General features: G+C 45.2%; 1 protein-coding gene across 14 annotated transcripts in view; it reads right to left on the bottom strand.

The window, feature by feature from the left end:
• Nucleotides 1-17,833, bottom strand: part of TRIO (trio Rho guanine nucleotide exchange factor) — a 3,493,742-nt gene that overhangs the window by 3,085,963 nt on the left and 389,946 nt on the right. For all 14 annotated transcript variants that reach the window (XR_012724343.1, XR_012724344.1, XR_012724345.1 and 11 more), the window contains exon 12: nt 13,181-13,411. Coding sequence is in view for 11 of the 14 variants with exons in the window: in XM_075314973.1 (XP_075171088.1) it covers nt 13,181-13,411 (231 nt within the window). In the remaining 3 variants the exon portion in view is untranslated. The remainder of the gene's footprint in view (nt 1-13,180; nt 13,412-17,833) is intronic.

Raw genomic sequence — 17,833 nt, 5'->3', positions numbered from 1 at the left:
CTTCCCCTCCAGATCTGGACACAGAGCTGAGATAACCACCCCTTCCAGCAAAATGGGAACAGGGTTCACGTGATCACTACCACCAGGGAAGCTCCAGGATACTGCACCTGCCTTGACGTTTTCAACCCCCGGACAGTAAAATTAAACCTAGTGAAAAATAATGACCATATAGACTGCCTAGGATTGAGACGTTTGACAGACTCAAGGTATGACAGTTTTTAAGATCTGAGATTACGGTAATGGGATGGACATCACCCTCCAACCAGTGATGCTATACCTCGAAAGCCAAATAATTGCAAAGAGTTCTCTATTGCAACAGCATAGTTTCTCTCGGACAAAGACAATTTCTTTGAAAAGAAAGCACATGGACGCTATTTACCAGAAGACGGACCGGACCCTGTGAAAACAAAGCCCCAACCCCCACCTCAGACACCTCAAACTCCACGATAAAAGGCTGTGAAACATCAGGCTGGATGAGTATAGGTGCTGTGGAAAAAAATCTCATTAAAAGGAAAAAAAAACAAACCTGCTTGTAGGAGTCCGACCATTTAGAAACATCCGGCCCCCTTTCTGTCATGTAAGTGAGAGGTTTCAACAATACTGAATTATTCTGAATACATTTCCGGTAAAAGTTGGTAAACCTTAGAAAATGCTGCAATGATTTCAGGTTTTCCGGATGATCTCATTAAAGTACTGCTCAAACTTCTCTGGATCCATCCGAAACCCAGAAGACAACAAGTACCCCAAAATTGCACTTCTTGGAAAGCGAAAATATAGTTTGTTTTCTCTTAAAATCTGTTATACCTGTTTAATATGTACCTGATGTGTCTCCATATGGGGTGAATAGATGAGGAGATCGTCCAAATAAACCACCACAAACTTGCCCACCAAATAGTGAAAAATATTGTTCACAAAATGTTGGTAAATGGCTGGGGCATTAGTGAGCCCAAATGGCATGACAATACTTTCAAAAAGCCCCTCATGTGTATTGAAACTAGTTTTCCATTTACCCCCTTCTCTGAGTCTAACCAGATGGTAGCCCCCCCTCTTAAGTCCAAATTGGACAACTATTTTGCTCCCACACTCTGGTTAAATAAATCAGGAATTAGAGGAAGAGGATATGAGTCTTGGATGGTAATCTGATTCAATTCCCAAAAACCCAAACAAGGGAGGAGACACCAGTATTTCTTCTTTACGAAAAAGAGCCCTGATACCACGGGTGAAGAGGAGATCCTGATGTGTCCCTTCTCCAGATTAACAGCAGATAGGGAAGTGTTTAAGCAGTTGTCAAGACCGTAATTTCCCTACTCCTCAATTTCCCTGGTTTGCCAATCCACTACAGGATTATGTTTCACCAACCAGGCTAGACCCAATACACATTGCAGATGGGAAGGCCCTTCAGGTCATAGCAGGAAATTACTTCACAATGCAGGGGTCCTATCCTCAGTCTTATATTATGTACAGTCTGTCTCATTCATCCCTGAGCAAGTGGCGCTGAGTTAAGGGCATAGATGGAGATGGGATTAGCCAACATACTGCAGGTAAGACCATGAGTTTATACAAACAGAGCATCCACCATGCTGACTCCTGCTCCACTGCCCAAAACACAAACATTTTCTCAGTCCTGCTCTCTAGCGCCTCCACTGCTGTCAGGACAAACCTAGAATTACACCTAAAAGACAAAACACACACCCAGATTGTCCACCCCCACACTACCAATTGTTAGTCGAGCCCCAGATGTTTATTTCTGCTTAGGAACTGAGGGGCAGGCTACAATAAAATGACCTTTATTTTACCCAAAAAATATTCAAACGTCTTTTTTATGGCGGATATCAAAGGAAACTTGTTAAGTAGTGGCCCACCCTAACTAGATGGGCTTCTCCTAACCCATGAGTGATGGTTCCCCCACAGATTTTTTTTACCCGACAATGGAGTGCTGCCCTGATGTAGGATCTAGAGGGAAAGTGGTTTAATCATTCTATCTTGGAGGCATTTAGCCACACGTATAGCCAAGGGCATGCTGGCATCCAAGGTCTCAGGTGTTTCATAAATCAAAAGGGCATCCTTTGACCTCACTGAAAGTCCATGGCAAAACTGGCTTCTTAGAGCTGGGTCATTCCACTTTGGGTTGGTTGCCCATCTATGAAATTCAGAGCAATAAGTCTCTGACGACCGATTCCCTTGCTGGAGGTAATGCAGTCCGGACTCCGCCAAAGAGCCTCGGTCAGGATCCATATAGATGAGACCTAAGGCCTCCAAAAATCCATCCACTGACCGGAAGCAACCAGAGCAATGTGGAAAAAAGAAAGCCCAGGATTGTGGATCACCCTGCAACAGCGAGATCACGATCACAATCCCCACTCACTGCTCCTCATCCCCAGAGAGGTAAGGCCGAACCCTAAACTGGAATCTACAGGTCTCCTAGAAAACCAAGAATTTGTCTCTACCCCCTGCAAACCTGTCTGGGAGAGCAATCTTGGGCTCTGGGTGGGCCTGCCTGCCTACCTGCATAAACACTAAAACCTCAATCTATACCCTTAATTAGCATAGAGGCAAATAGGAAAAAAAAAAATTTCCAGCGTCTTCCAGAAGATAAAATGACAATTCTTTATTCATATAAAAATCTTCTTACCATCAAATAAAATAGTACATGGAGACATGAGGACAGAGGAGCTCTTTCCTACGCGTTTCACCCTGTAGAGGGCTTAATCATGTTTCCCATGATTAAGCCCTCTACAGGGTGAAACGCGTAGGAAAGAGCGCCTCTGTCCTCATGCCTCCATGTACTATTTTATTTGATGGTAAGAAGATTTTTATATGAATAAAGAATTGTCATTTTATCTTCTGGAAGACGCTGGAAATTTTTTTTTTCTATTTGCCTCTGTGATCACACACCCGGGCCAGGGTGTTTCCGTGCGTCGGGGGTGAGATCTGGGAGTGAAGAGGGGTGAGCTGAAAATCCTTATTTTCTTAATTAGCATAGGGTTATTAATGCAAACACAATTTACCCAAAGGGCAACTAGAGGTACCCTAACTAAAGATTAATAAAATTTAACTTATTTCCAAATATAAATAGAACAGATCAATCTAAAAATAGTGGCAAGTAGAGCAACCTAATACGTGTAAAAAGTCATGTATCCGGCCACGGACCAGATACTATAAGCAAGTGGACTACTGTCCTACAATGTTATCAGATCGGTATTACCCTACTCTACCTATAGAAAGCTAATAGCCTCCCCAACATGTTTCACCATGTCTGGCTTCATCAAGGGGAAAGATGCCCCAGTTATCAGAGATGCTGAAAAAGCTTTTGGCAACAATAAATGGGATTGGTTATATGAAATGCTATCAAACAGGTCAGGTCCTTTTTTTAATTATATACAAAATCTGTATTCTGGCCCAAAAACTCAAATATACACTCTGTTTCTTATTAAAATGTTTTCCTTTAGAAAATTAAATGAAACAGGGATGCCCTTTATCCCCTCACTTTTTCAGTTTAGCCATAGATAACCCTTGGTACGTATTTTATCTGACCTAGGTATAGTTAGTGGTATATTGATTATTAAGAAAACAATTTAGGCAGCTTTTAATTTTGCAGATGACATAATCCTCTATGTCGAACCTTAGAAAACTACTTAAACAGAGCCCTAACTAAAACATCACATTTATTGATTATATTAAAATGGTCTGAAAGCACAATACAAACATAGCAAATCAGTGCACAGAAGAAAGGAGGAAATAAATCCCTACAATATCCACTTCCTCCTGTGCCCTACCTAGCCGTGGAGGTTGGCACCATAGATGTGTGATATGGCGCCCTCAATCACCGACTGCTTAGGGGTTTACAGGGTAAGGCTAGTGACAGTCGTCGGTGAGTGGGGGCGCCATATCGCACATCTAGGGTGCCTACCTCAACGGCCAGGTATGGCACAGGATGAAGTGGATATTGTAGGGATTTATTTCCTCCTTTCTTCTGTGCACTGATTTGCTATGTTTGTATTGTAGTTTCAGACCATTTTAATATAATCAATAAATGTCATGTTTTAGTTATGGCTCTATGTTTAAGTACATGATACCTGATAACTATTTAATTGTCGAGAGAGAGAGATTATGTTTGTCAAAAAAGCGATTTGGCTTGATAGCTGTTCGGGCGACTACGTAAAAGCCGCATGCTGTTCTGAGGTGTGTCACAACTTTATACTGTTGAGCGGGGAAGTAAAAATAATTCACATGGGGAACAGATTAAAAAAAAGAAAAAAAAAAAAAAAGTGCCATAAGTAGGCACCATAGGTATTACACAATTTCTCCTGAACGTGGCAATACCAAACATGACTGTATAGTACTGTTTGGCAACACCGCTAGGCTGGAGGAGGGAAGGTGCACAATTTGATTTTTGGCCATAGATTTTCCTAGTATACAGTAGGTCCCCCTAAGAAAACAGCTTTTTTGTAGTTGTGCACCTGATAGGACTATTTCTACATGCACTTTATTCTATGGGACAATAGTATTTTTTTCCCCTTATTTGCACGATCTACTCCTCACAGTATATTCTCCTGAGAAACCCCCATAGCGTTTAGCATAGCACAGGTAGCATTTAAATAGGTTTATGTAATTTTGGTGATGAGAGGATTAATAATTTTGAATTTTACCTGTTAGTTGGAGTAACGCGGACAGTTTGGAAAACCGGTTTGAACCTGCTGTTGCACGCCTTTTTTTCTAGATAGCTAATTGGTTTATATGAAATAGTGCAGGAAAAGAAGAGTATTTAAAGCTGACATCGGGATCAGCTGTCAGTTCCAGCTGATGAATATCAAAGAGCACCTGCCCAATGTATAGTCTATTTATTGTTTTGAAGTTTTGTTAAAAGGCAAAATCACCCAGTTTGTGCTGGGTTGACTTTATTAATTTGTCATGGGTTTAATGCAGTTGTTTGGTATTGTGTTATCAAAAAATAAAGTTATGTGGTTATTTGGTATCTTTGGATTTTTATTTAATTTTATGGTAACTCTTAATAAATCATCACGGTCATTTGTCACCCACACCTTGTTTGTTTATATCTGTTATTTATTTAATTTATTGAGAACATGCCTTGTGTACCATGATGAAACCTCATTGAGGTAGAAACGTGTTGGAAAGAAAAGGTATACCCGTCCATTTTTGGTGGGGCGAATAGGAGTACACTTGCATACTGCTGGTGTCTAAACTAGAGTTTGAATTATTCAAGTTTGTCTCTTGGTGCATCAATTCCATGGAAACTGAATTGCTCCATCTATAATTAGGTGATATCTATATCAATTGTAATTCTTATCATTGTTTAGATCTATGGATTAATGTTTGAGCAAGAATATTTTGTGCCTCTTTTTTTTTTTTTTTTTTTTTAGCATTGGGGCCCATGAAAATAATGAAATCAAAATCACTCCTTTGGAAATCAGATGGTACCTTTATAATTTTGGTCACTGTGATTATTGTGTTGGTGCTCATGAAATATTTGTATAAAATCCAATAACCTACGCCAGAACTGATTAAACCATGCCACTGACTTCCACGAAGAAGCTTCCTATTCAGAAATTAAAAACATGAAGGGAATTCACTATTTTAAGAAAATATGTAAGCAAGGAGATGATCCCACGTGGTTTAAGAATCTGCAAGTTACCTGCTACTACATCTCAAATGAATTTGCTAAATCATGGGAAACCATTTTATCCAACTGCTCAATCAAGCTCATGCAGCTGATTTTTTGACATGGCGAAAAAACATGGAAAAAGTAAAAATGCTTATTGATGAACAACTGATCAGTCTTAGTTCTCCACGCCATAGTCCAGGATTCAAAGACCTTACACCAAAATGAAAAGATAAAAAATGGAATCTACTAGAATAGAACTAAAACATAAATTTATCAGGAACTCATAAGACTATAAAACAGACTTTGCCCACGATTGGACTAAAAAATGTAATCCATCACAAAAGATCCATCTTAAATAAAAACAAACTTGAAACTGATCAGGACTCTCGGATGAAAACATCTGCCAAATGCCATCCTGGGGCCGAAATAATAAAAAACCAAAACAAAAACAAAGAAGGAAACACAAGAGACATACATCAGTATCCAAGGAGGACACAGAAGTTAACTGTTTGCAAGTTAATAAAGGGAACCTGTCACCAGGTTTTTCCCTTATGAGCTGCGGCTACCACCAGTGAGCCATTATATACAGCATTCATAAAAACCCTGTAGATAAGAGCCCAGGCCGCTCTTCAGAATTTAGAAAAACACCTTTATAATACTCCCCTAGGAGCAGCCCGAACCAATTGGTGTCGCTGCTATCAGTGCGGCGCCTCCTCCAGCTTGTGCGATCACCGTACTCCTGCCCAGCCCTGGCGCATGATGTTTCCTGCATTATTCACAAAGAGTTCTCCATTGTACTCCTGCACATGCGCACTTTGATGTGCCCGCTACCCGTTTGAGGGCAGATCAAGATTCTGTAGTGTATTTTTAAAGGCGGTCTTTGACCTTTTCTTTCGCTTGCACATTACAGTACTTTGCTCTGCCCTCAGCTGGACAGATCAAGTGTGCATACACAGGAGCGCAATGGAGGCCTCTGTGAATGACGCAAGACACTTCATGCATAAGGTTCTGAAAAGGAGGACTGTAATAAGTTGAGGGGAGGTATCAGCCAAGACCTTCAACACCCATTGGACCGGCCCTAGGTGAGTATTATAAAGGTGGTTTTCTTTGACATTATACAGTTCAGCCTGGGCTCTTATATACAGTTTCCCAAAGAAGGGAATTTTGTTACTTACCGTAAATTCCTTTTCTTCTAGCTCTTATTGGGAGACCCAGACGATTGGGGTATAGCTACTGCCCTCTGGAGGCCACACAAAGCACTACATTAAAAGTGCAAGGCCCCTCCCCCTCTGGCTATACCCCCCCGTGGTATCACGGGTTCTCCAGTTTTAGTGCCAAAGCAAGAAGGAGGAAGCCAATAACTGGTTTAAACAAATTAACTCCGAATAACATCGGAGAACTGAAAAACCGTTCAACATGAACAACATGTGTACCCGCAAACAACAAAAAAACATCCCGAAGGACAACAGGGCGGGTGCTGGGTCTCCCAATAAGAGCTAGAAGAAAAGGAATTTACGGTAAGTAACAAAATTCCCTTCTTCTTCAGCGCTCTATTGGGAGACCCAGACGATTGGGACGTCCAAAAGCTGTCCCTGGGTGGGTAAATAAATACCTCATGTTAGAGCTGCAAAACAGCCCTCCCCTACGGGGGTGTCACTGCCGCCTGCAGGACTCTTCTACCTAAGCTGGCATCCGCCGAAGCATAGGTATGCACCTGATAATGCTTGGTGAAAGTGTGCAGACTGGACCAGGTAGCTGCCTGGCACACCTGTTGAGCCGAAGCCTGGTGACGTAATGCCCAGGACGCACCCACGGCTCTGGTTGAGTGGGCTTTTAGCCCTGAAGGAACCGGAAGCCCCGCAGAACGGTAGGCCTCTAGAATTGGTTCTTTGATCCATCGAGCCAGGGTGGCTTTAGAAGCCTGCAACCCCTTGCGCGGACCAGCGACAAGGACGAAAAGTGCATCGGCACGGCGTATGGGCGCCGTGCGGGAAATGTAGATTCTGAGTGCTCTCACCAGATCTAGCAAACGTAAGGCCTTTTCATACCGGTGAACCGGATGAGGGCAAAAAGAAGGCAAGGAAATATCCTGATTAAGATGAAAAGAGGATACGACCTTAGGGAGAAACTCCGGAATGGGGCGCAGCACAACCTTGTCCTGGTGGAACACCAGGAAGGGAGCCTTAGATGACAGAGCTGCCAGCTCAGACACTCGCCGAAGCGATGTGATTGCAACAAGAAACGCCACTTTCTGCGACAGCCGAGAAAAGGAAACCTCCTTCAGAGGCTCGAAGGGCGGCTTCTGGAGAGCAACTAGTACCCTGTTCAGATCCCATGGATCTAACGGTCGCTTGTACGGGGGCACAATATGACAGACCCCCTGCAGGAACGTGCGCACCTTAGGAAGACGTGCTAGACGCTTCTGAAAAAACACGGATAGTGCCGAAACTTGCCCTTTAAGGGAGCTGAGCGACAAGCCCTTTTCTAACCCCGATTGCAGGAAGGAAAGAAACTTGGGCAATGCAAATGGCCAGGGAGACACTCCCTGAGCAGAGCACCAGGACAAGAAAATCTTCCACGTTCTGTGGTAGATCTTAGCCGAATTCGACTTTCTAGCTTGTCTCATTGTGGCAATGACTCCCTGAGATAATCCAGCAGATGCTAGGATCCAGGACTCAATGGCCACACAGTCAGGTTCAGGGCCGCAGAATTCTGATGGAAAAACGGCCCTTGGGACAGTAAGTCTGGTCGGTCTGGCAGTGACCACGGTCGACCGATTGTGAGATGCCACAGATCCGGATACCACGACCTCCTCGGCCAGTCTGGAGCGACGAGTATGACGCGGCTGCACTCGGATCTGATCTTGCGTAGCACTCTGGGCAAGAGCGCCAGAGGCGGAAACACGTATGGGAGCTGAAACTGCGACCAATCTTGAACCAAGGCGTCTGCCGCCAGAGCTCTTTGATCGCGCGACCTCGCCATGAATGCCGGGACCTTGTTGTTGTGCCGGGATGCCATTAGGTCGACGTCCGGCACTCCCCAGCGGCGACAGATTTCCTGAAACACGTCCGGGTGGAGGGACCATTCCCCTGCGTCCATGCCCTGGCGACTGAGGAAGTCTGCTTCCCAGTTTTCTACGCCTGGGATGTGAACCGCGGATATGGTGGATGCTCTGTCCTCCACCCACATTAGAATGCGTCGGACTTCTTGGAAGGCTTGCCGACTGCGCGTCCCTCCTTGGTGGTTGATGTATGCCACCGCTGTGGAGTTGTCCGATTGGATTCGGATCTGCTTTCCTTCCAGCCACTGTTGGAAGGCCAGTAGAGCAAGATACACTGCTCTGATCTCCAGAACATTGATCTGAAGTGTGGACTCCTGCGGAGACCACGTCCCCTGAGCCCTGTGGTGGAGAAATACTGCTCCCCACCCTGACAGACTCGCATCTGTCGTGACTACTGCCCAGGATGGAGGCAGGAAGGATCTTCCCTGAGACAATGATGTGGGAAGGAGCCACCATTGTAGAGAGTCCTTGGCCGTCTGGGAAAGCGAGACTTTCCTGTCCAGGGACGTTGACTTCCCGTCCCATTGGCGGAGAATGTCCCATTGAAGTGGACGCAGATGAAACTGCGCAAAGGGAACTGCTTCCATGGCTGCCACCATCTTCCCTAGGAAATGCATGAGGCGCCGCAAGGGATGCAACTGGCCCTGCAGGAGAGATTGCACCCCTGTCTGTAGTGACCGCTGCTTGTCCAGCGGAAGCTTCACTATCGCTGCTAGAGTATGAAACTCCATGCCAAGATACGTTAGTGACTGAGTCGGTGATAGGATCGACTTTGGAAAGTTGATGATCCATCCGAAAGACTGTAGAGTCTCCAGCGTAGCATTCAGGCTGAGTTGGCATGCCTCCTGAGAGGGAGCTTTGACCAATAAGTCGTCTAGGTAAGGGATCACCGAGTGTCCCTGAGAGTGCAAGACTGCTACCACCGCCGCCATGACCTTGGTGAAGACCCGTGGGGCTGTCGCCAGACCAAATGGAAGAGCTACGAACTGAAAATGGTCGTCTCCTATCACAAAACGTAGAAAACGTTGATGTTCTGTAGCAATTGGCACGTGGAGATAAGCATCTTTGATGTCTATTGAGGCAAGGAAGTCTCCTCTGGACATTGAGGCAATGACAGAGCGGAGGGTTTCCATCCGGAACCTCCTGGCGTGCACATGTTTGTTGAGCCGTTTTAGGTCCAGAACAGGACGGAACGAGCCGTCCTTTTTTGGAACCACAAAGAGATTGGAGTAAAACCCTTGCCCTTGTTCCTGAGGAGGGACTGGGATAACCACTCCTTCCGCTTTTAGGGAGTCCACCGCCTGCAGCAGAGCATCTGCTCGGTCTGGACGTGGGGAGGTTCTGAAGAACCGAGCTGGAGGACGAGAATTGAACTCGATTCTGTACCCGCGAGACAAAATGTCCGTCACCCACCGGTCTTTGACCTGTGACATCCAAATGCCGGAAAAGCGGGAGAGCCTGCCCCCGACCGGCGATGCGGAGGGGAGGGGCTGGAAGTCATGAGGTAGTCGCTTTGGAAGCGGTACCTCCATTTGCTTTCTTGGGGCGTGTGTGAGTCCGCCACGAATCTGAGTTTCTTTGCGTCCTCTGAGTCCCTTTGGACGAGGTAAATGGTGTCTTGCCCGAACCTCGAAAGGACTGAAACCTCTGCTGCCACTTTTTCTGCTGAGGTTTGGGTGTTCTGGGTTGTGGTAAAGAGGAGTCTTTACCCTTGGACTGCTTAATGATGTCAGCCAATGGCTCGCCAAACAGTCTCTCTCTAGACAAAGGCAAACTGGTTAAACATTTTTTGGAACCAGCATCTGCTTTCCAGTCCTTTAACCACAAGGCTCTGCGCAAAACTACCGAATTGGCGGATGCCATTGAGGTGCGACTGGTAGATTCTAGGACCGCATTGATAGCGTAAGACGCAAACGCAGACATCTGCGTGGTAAGGTGCGCCACTTGCGGCACTGCTGGATGCATGATAGCATCCACTTTTGCTAAGCCAGCTGAAATAGCCTGGAGTGCCCATACGGCTGCGAATGCCGGAGCAAACGACGCGCCTATAGCTTCATAGACAGATTTTAACCAAAGGTCCATCTGTCTGTCATTGGCATCTTTAAGTGAAGCGCCATCCTCCACTGCAACTATGGATCTAGCTGCAAGTTTGGAAATCGGGGGGTCTACCTTTGGACACTGTGTCCAGCGCTTGACCACCTCAGGGGGGAAAGGGAAACGCGTATCTTTAGATCGTTTAGAGAAACGCCTTTCTGGGTGAGCGTCGTGCTTCTGGATTGATTCTCTGAAGTCAGAGTGATCCAACAAAGCACTTAATTTACGCTTGGGATAAAGGAAACGAAACTTTTCCTGCTCCGCAGCCGCCTCTTCTGCTGAAGGAGCTGGGGGAGAAATATCCAACAGCCTATTGATGGCTGAGATAAGGTCGTCTACCATGGCATCCCCATCCGGGGTATCCAGGTTGAGAGGGGTTCCAGGAGTGGATTCCTGATCACTCTCATCAGACACGTCACAGGGAGACTGATTGCGCTGAGACCCTGAGCAGTGTGATGACGTCGAGGGTCTTTCCCAGCGAGCTCGCTTAGGGTGGCTGGGGCCATCATCTGAGTCATAATCCTCGGCCTGTGAAGCCGGGGACCCCCCTGTGGGCTGGATACATTCCAAGTAAGGGGGACCTGAGGACATAGGCCTCGCCGTGCCCAGAGACTGAGCCCCATGCATAGATTGCAAGGTCTCAAGGATTTTTGCCATAGATACAGACATATTATCTGCAAAAACTGCAAAGTCCGTCCCTGTCACCGGGGCAGAACTTACAAGCGTCTCAGCCTGGGTCGCTACCTCTCCTGACTCCGGCTGGCGAAGCAGCACCGGGTCGGAGCATTGCACACAATGGGGATCATCAGAGCCTGCTGGTAGATTAGCCCCACATGCAGCACACGCAGTATACACAGCCCTTTTTGCCTTGGCCGCCTTGCGTTTTGAGGATGACATGTTGCTGCTTCCACAGAGCGATCTGGGATATGCAGCCAGAAGCGCACCTCACAGTGCAAGAAATACAATATCTATATATATGTAATCAGTACACTGACACACAGTGAGGCACTAGAGGGACCAGCACAGAAAAAACGCTTACCGCCCGCTTAAAAAGCGGGTGTGTGGTCGCCAGATAGCCCCCAGACCAGGTCTCCCAGAGCCTTGCGTCCTTCCTCCAGCCAGGCATGCATGTAATGGCTGCCGGCGTCTCTAGAGAGGAAGGGGGGCGGGCCCTGGGCGTTCCTGGCCAAGAGCGGGAAGCCTGCTTCCCTCTGTGCATAGTGTGAGGGCTGGAGCATGTAAATCAGGCTCCAGCCCTCGTCGCTGCTTGCGAACAGCGCCTCTCCCCTACCCTGAGTGACAGGGTGGGGGCGGGAACGAAACGGAGCTGCCGGCGTCCTAGGCCCAAAAAGCCGGGGACTAAAGTTATAACCGCCGCCGCCGTAAAAGCGCGGACGGCGGATCCCCGGCGCACCACAAGTCACAGCAGCGCCGCCCGGTCCAGAGGGGGTCGGCGCTGCGTTCCCATACACAAAACATCCCCCAGTAATCTGTAGGGACACTGGCTCCAACGTTGCGGTCCCCGGCGCACTACAACACCCAGCCAGCCCTGAGTGTGTCTGTGCCTGCCGGGGACACAGAGTACCTGTAAGATGCAGGGCCCTGTCCCTGATCGTACTCCTGCTCCGAATCCATCAGGTTCTAATGGGTCTGTGGATGGAGCCCGGCATCAGAGCTGAGAGGCCGGCAGGATCCCACTTCCACAGAGCCCTACCAGGGGATGTGGAAGGAAAACAGCATGTCAGGCTCCAGCCCTGTACCAGCAATAGGTACCTCAACCTTACAGCACCATCCAGGGGTGAGAAGGGAGCATGCTGGGGACACTATATGTGTCCTCTTTTCTTCCATCCGAAACAGTCAGCAGCTACTGCTGACTAAAATCTGTGGAGCTATGCATGGAATGTCTGACCTCCTTCGCACACAAAGCTAAAACTGGAGAACCCGTGATACCACGGGGGAGTATAGCCAGAGGGGGAGGGGCCTTGCACTTTTAATGTAGTGCTTTGTGTGGCCTCCAGAGGGCAGTAGCTATACCCCAATCGTCTGGGTCTCCCAATAGAGCGCTGAAGAAATGATGTCTATAAGGGCTCACTGGTGCTGGCCGCAGCTAATAAGGGAAAAACCAGGAGACCAGTTCCCTTTAACCACACTGCTAAGAAGATACTTTCATCATCACACATTGGTTCTTGCCAAGTATTTATCCTTTTATTCCTACTAGACACTTTAATATGTAGGAAACCGTAATAGATGTTAATGATATGTCAATCATTGCAAATAATCACAGGTTACTCAATTTCAAAGCAGAAGATTTCTACACACTCCACGTGGATACAATTTTTTTTTTCTTACAAACATCCAGTAATATGACACTTATTTATGACTACCCAGAAAAAAAATCTTACCTGCTGAACATCTTGCTGAAAAACACAAAGTTGTAGTCGCTGATGTAATCGAACCTTACGATGCTGCCATATATTTTCCAGCTGTCGTTGATGATGCAAAACCTCATGGACAGCGTCCAAGATGTGATGGACAGCCTTTGAATAGTTGGCAGAAGCTGTCAGAGAATCAGAGCTACCAGGAGTTAATGGTCGCTGAAGCTTGTCAAGCAAAGATTTTCCTTCTTGACTAACCTTTAAAGAAAAATAAAAAAGTTTTAATAATCCCTTCATTCATTTTTAAATGATCAATGTATTTTAGATTATCAAACTCTTTGCTTCAGGGTTTCCTCTTTCAAGAACCATAACTTTTTAATTCTTCCATCGACATACTCAGTAGAGTGCTTGTTTTTCTTGAAAGAAAACCTGCACACTTGAATTGTATCAATGTAGTGAAAGAAAGGGAAAAAAAATTGTAAAGCACTTACATGGCAGGAAAAAAACAAATATTCAGATGGTTATTTGGGTTGTTTTTATGGCGTTCATTGTGCAGTAAAAATGACACGCGAACATGATTCATCAGACTGCAGATTACTAAGATTGGTGCCATATCAAACTTGCAAAGGTTTACATCTAGTAGGCCCCTTAAGGGTTTCTGAAGGTGTGAAAATGACCTCTGCAAAGTATATAGAGTTTCTGACTGACAACTTTCTTACATGGTACAAAATGCAGAAACGTGCCTTCAGGAGCAAAATCATCTTCATGCATGACAATGCACAATCTCATGCTGCAAAGAGTACCTTTGTGTCATTGGCTGCTATGGACAAAAAAGGAGGTAAACTCAAGGTGTGGCCACCTTCTTCCCCTGACCTCAACCCTATAGAGAACCTTTGGAATATCAGCAAGCGAAAAATCTGAGGGTGGGAGGCAGTTCACATCAAAACAGCAGCTCTGGGAGGCTATTCTGACAACATGCAAAGAAATTCAAGCAGAAACGCTCCAAAGACTCACAAGTTTACTGGATGCAAGAATTGTGAAGGTGATATCAAAGAAGGGTTCCTATGTTAACATGTAACTTGGACTGTTAAGCCTGCTTTACACGTTGCAATTTCGCATACGATATCGTATGCGATTTGCAATGCCCCCATCGTATGTGTGGCTTGTTCAATTTGTTGAACGTGCCGCACAAACGATTATTTGCCGTCACATGTACTTACCCGTCTATACGACCTCGATGTGGGCGGCGAACGTCCACTTCCTGGAGTGGGAGGGATGTTTGGCGTCACATCGACGTCATGCGGCAGCCAACCAATAGAAGCGGAGGAGCGGAGATGAGCGGGACGTAAACATCCCGCCCACCTCCTTCCTTCCGCATTGCTGGCCGGGAGACGCAGGTAAGATCTGTTCATCGTTCCAGGGGTGTCACACACTGCGATGTGTGCCGCCTCGGGAACATTGAACAACCGGACGTGCAATTCTTCAGGATTCAACGACGTGCATGCGACGAACGTTTTAACATTCAATCGCAATCGCACGTAGCTGTCACACTACAATGTACCTTACGATGTCGGATGTGCGTCACTTACGACGTGACCCCGCCGACACATCGTAAGATACACTGGAGCGTGTAAAGCGGGCTTTAGCATGTTTTGGAATTAAATAGCTTTTTATTTCAGTGAATGTGACCTCCTAGTGCTGCAAATTCCACAAATGAGCATTTTCAGTTCTTTAAACACATAAAATGTTTAGAAACTCTAATGTGCCTAATAATTTTGTAGCAGTGCATTTTGAGGGTATTTTTAATTTTGAAATTATACTGTTATCATTGGGAGGTTTCAATAAAATTCAATGTATACTCTAACGGAAGTTGACTTATTAGACTGTCATTTGCACCGACTATTTAAGAAAATCGGAGAAAAAAATTAGCATTTACATAATAATTTGGAACATGGTGTGTGTCTATCTATATATATATATATAATTGCCTTATTCTCTCTGTCTGTCTTGATCCAAAATGACATCATTACAGTGACAACTGTCACCACAGAGCGTGCGCTAAAGAGCCTGCGATCAACGGCTCAGCTAAGGCTCCCTACACGCGTAACCAGGGTACACATGGTGTTACTAAGCAAAGCACTTTGCTTAGTTACCCGATATTTACCCAGGCTGTGTGTGCAGGGAGCCAGTGCTAAGCGGTGTACGTTGGTAACCAAGGTAAATATCGGATAACCAAGCAAAGCGCTTTGCTTAGTGATATAGAAGGGTTAATAGTTTCTATATTTCTTGATTTTAAAAATTTTATTGTTCCATTAGTATATCTGGTGTAGGTTCATAGCCATTATGGAGCCTTCGGAATAATAAACAAGCTCAAGGATTATTATTGTCTGCTAAATGTTCTTCTTATCTCATATGCATGACTCTACATTTTTGTTTTTCTCAAACTTAAAGGTCATATGATCAACTTGTAAATTTCCAGCTAGAAGCCTTTTTTGTAATATCACATTGATCTGTAAATGGTATAAATAATCTGTACCTTGGCTAAATAAACAGAAAACTGATCATGCTCACATGAATGCAGGTCTTTTATCCGAGCGCTCGATCTTGATTAGGCCTGAAAAGGTCTAATTCAGAGGACCTCACTGGTGATCCAATAAGCTGACTTTTGAAACAGAACAGCTATAACAGTTTCTGGCGCCCAACGTGGGGCCGTGGCCAACCAGCCTATTCGGAAGAAGTTTTTTTGGACTCTTGAGACAGTGAAATTTCAGCTGCACCAAGGTGAGAAGCTTTATTCTTACACTTTATTTCACTCTCTCTGATTTCCCGATTATTCTGGGTAAGGCTGTACACGGTTCAAGAACTCTGGCATCACCAGTGAGTATTGTTTTTTTCTCATGCATGTCTGAATGAGAGTTGAAATATAGAGTAATAAGATAATCTGTTGTCCGTCCATTAACTGATTGCATAGATTGCATAGCACGGAATTTGGGACAGTCTCTGTATAATTACATTTGCTGTGTTGCTGTGTTTTGTGTTTTGCTTTGGCCATCTTTGCATCTTTGATGAGTAATACACTGGTCTAGGGATATGTGTTCATAAGTGGTTTCATATTAATGCCTAGATAAAGTAGGCAGGCAAAAGGTTGTTGTATATTGATGAGAAGCCTCTGAATAACAAAGTGACAAGTAATTGAGATAAGAGACTTGGTGAAATAATATGTATGTATAAGTCTAATGGTTATAGGTCATACTGTGGACTGTGAAAAGATGTTCCGGTTGTGAAATGTCACAGGGCATAGCCATATAGAGTATTTGAGTGGATACCTGACATATGTATTTTTTCCCATCAGTGTCAAGAGCGGTTTAGATAATTTTATTTGCATGTGAGGTTAACTGATCCTTGGAAGGTGTATTGTTACATATGTTTCTGGAATCAATGAATGAGTAAGACAAGTGGTCCTGGGATCTGTCCTTATAGTGAGATATTGTGTGTTTCTTCCCCTCAAAATGGGGATGAAGGTTTTATAGCAAAGTAGTTTTTCCCTTTAAGTAGAATATTAGTACTGTGAAGGTATATAAGTAATCTCAATTTTCTGCTAGGATTGTGTTTTGGAAAGCTGAATCTGGACGAGATAAGACTCTTGCTAAACAAACTGTGCACTGCTATTCTGTTGGGAGGGGTCAAGTGAACAGCTGCGCGATTTTCTGTCTTCTGCCCTCTGTGAGAAGTCAGCTCTGAGGATTGTTTTGGTTTAACTCTAGTTTACGTTCGTTGCTGGAATACTTTGTAAAGGACCAGCATGGAGTACCCAACTGCACATCAGAAGTGGGTTAGAGAGCATTGTGGCCTTCCCACTTACATGGAGGTGGTCTAGTAGGTGAGAGGACTATCACACCTGGTCCTTCCTGCTTTAATCATCTGGTCTATTGGGTGAGAGAGGTGGTTTTTTTTAACCCTAACCAATATGCCCTGCAAGTGTAGCAAGTGAAAGTGAATGCTGATTTAGCCTTCCAGCTACCACTTGAGAGCCCATTCTGACTTGCCAGGAGATGTGTGGCCTGTTGACAAGGTCCAGGGACACTGAGAGGGCATTTTCAGAAAGGTGGGCTGTGTGGGAATAAGTTGAAGCCATGGGCAACTTGTTCAGTGTGCAGTGTGGGGCTCCAGCGGGATCCAAAACAGCCAAACAGATAGTGCAAGAAAGGAAAATCAAGGAAGCAGTGAAAAATATCAGACCAATACTCAAAAAGGCAGACATGCCAGAGTGTGGGTGTTTGGATGTTGAGAAATGGCACAGATTCAAGGAAGAGGTGCAGCATTGTGGATGTAAAGAAATAACAGTGGGATGTATTATTATATTATTGTTATGTAAAGTGTATTATAAATGTTTTAATACACCAAGAGCAAAAACTGTGACTGCTACCGCCCCCCCCCTTCACATGATCAGAAACCCAGACCAGATGAATGGACTTGTAAACATTGTAGTCAGAAAAACCCAGACTGGAGAAGTACTTGTGCTACGTGTAATGTTACTCGCCCTAAGCAGATTGCACTAAATCCTGTTCAAACCAGATCACATGTGAGGACGCTGACACTGAGACAGAGGTAGTGAAGGAATTGAGTTTTGGGGAGGAAGCTGGACATTACTCTGACGGTGAGGAAAGAAAACAGTTATCT

The sequence above is a fragment of the Anomaloglossus baeobatrachus genome, chromosome 6 (assembly GCF_048569485.1).
Source record: "Anomaloglossus baeobatrachus isolate aAnoBae1 chromosome 6, aAnoBae1.hap1, whole genome shotgun sequence".
NCBI lineage: Eukaryota > Metazoa > Chordata > Amphibia > Anura > Aromobatidae > Anomaloglossus > Anomaloglossus baeobatrachus.
Note: the sequence above shows the minus strand (reverse complement) of the source record. Positions and strands in the feature narration are given on the sequence as shown.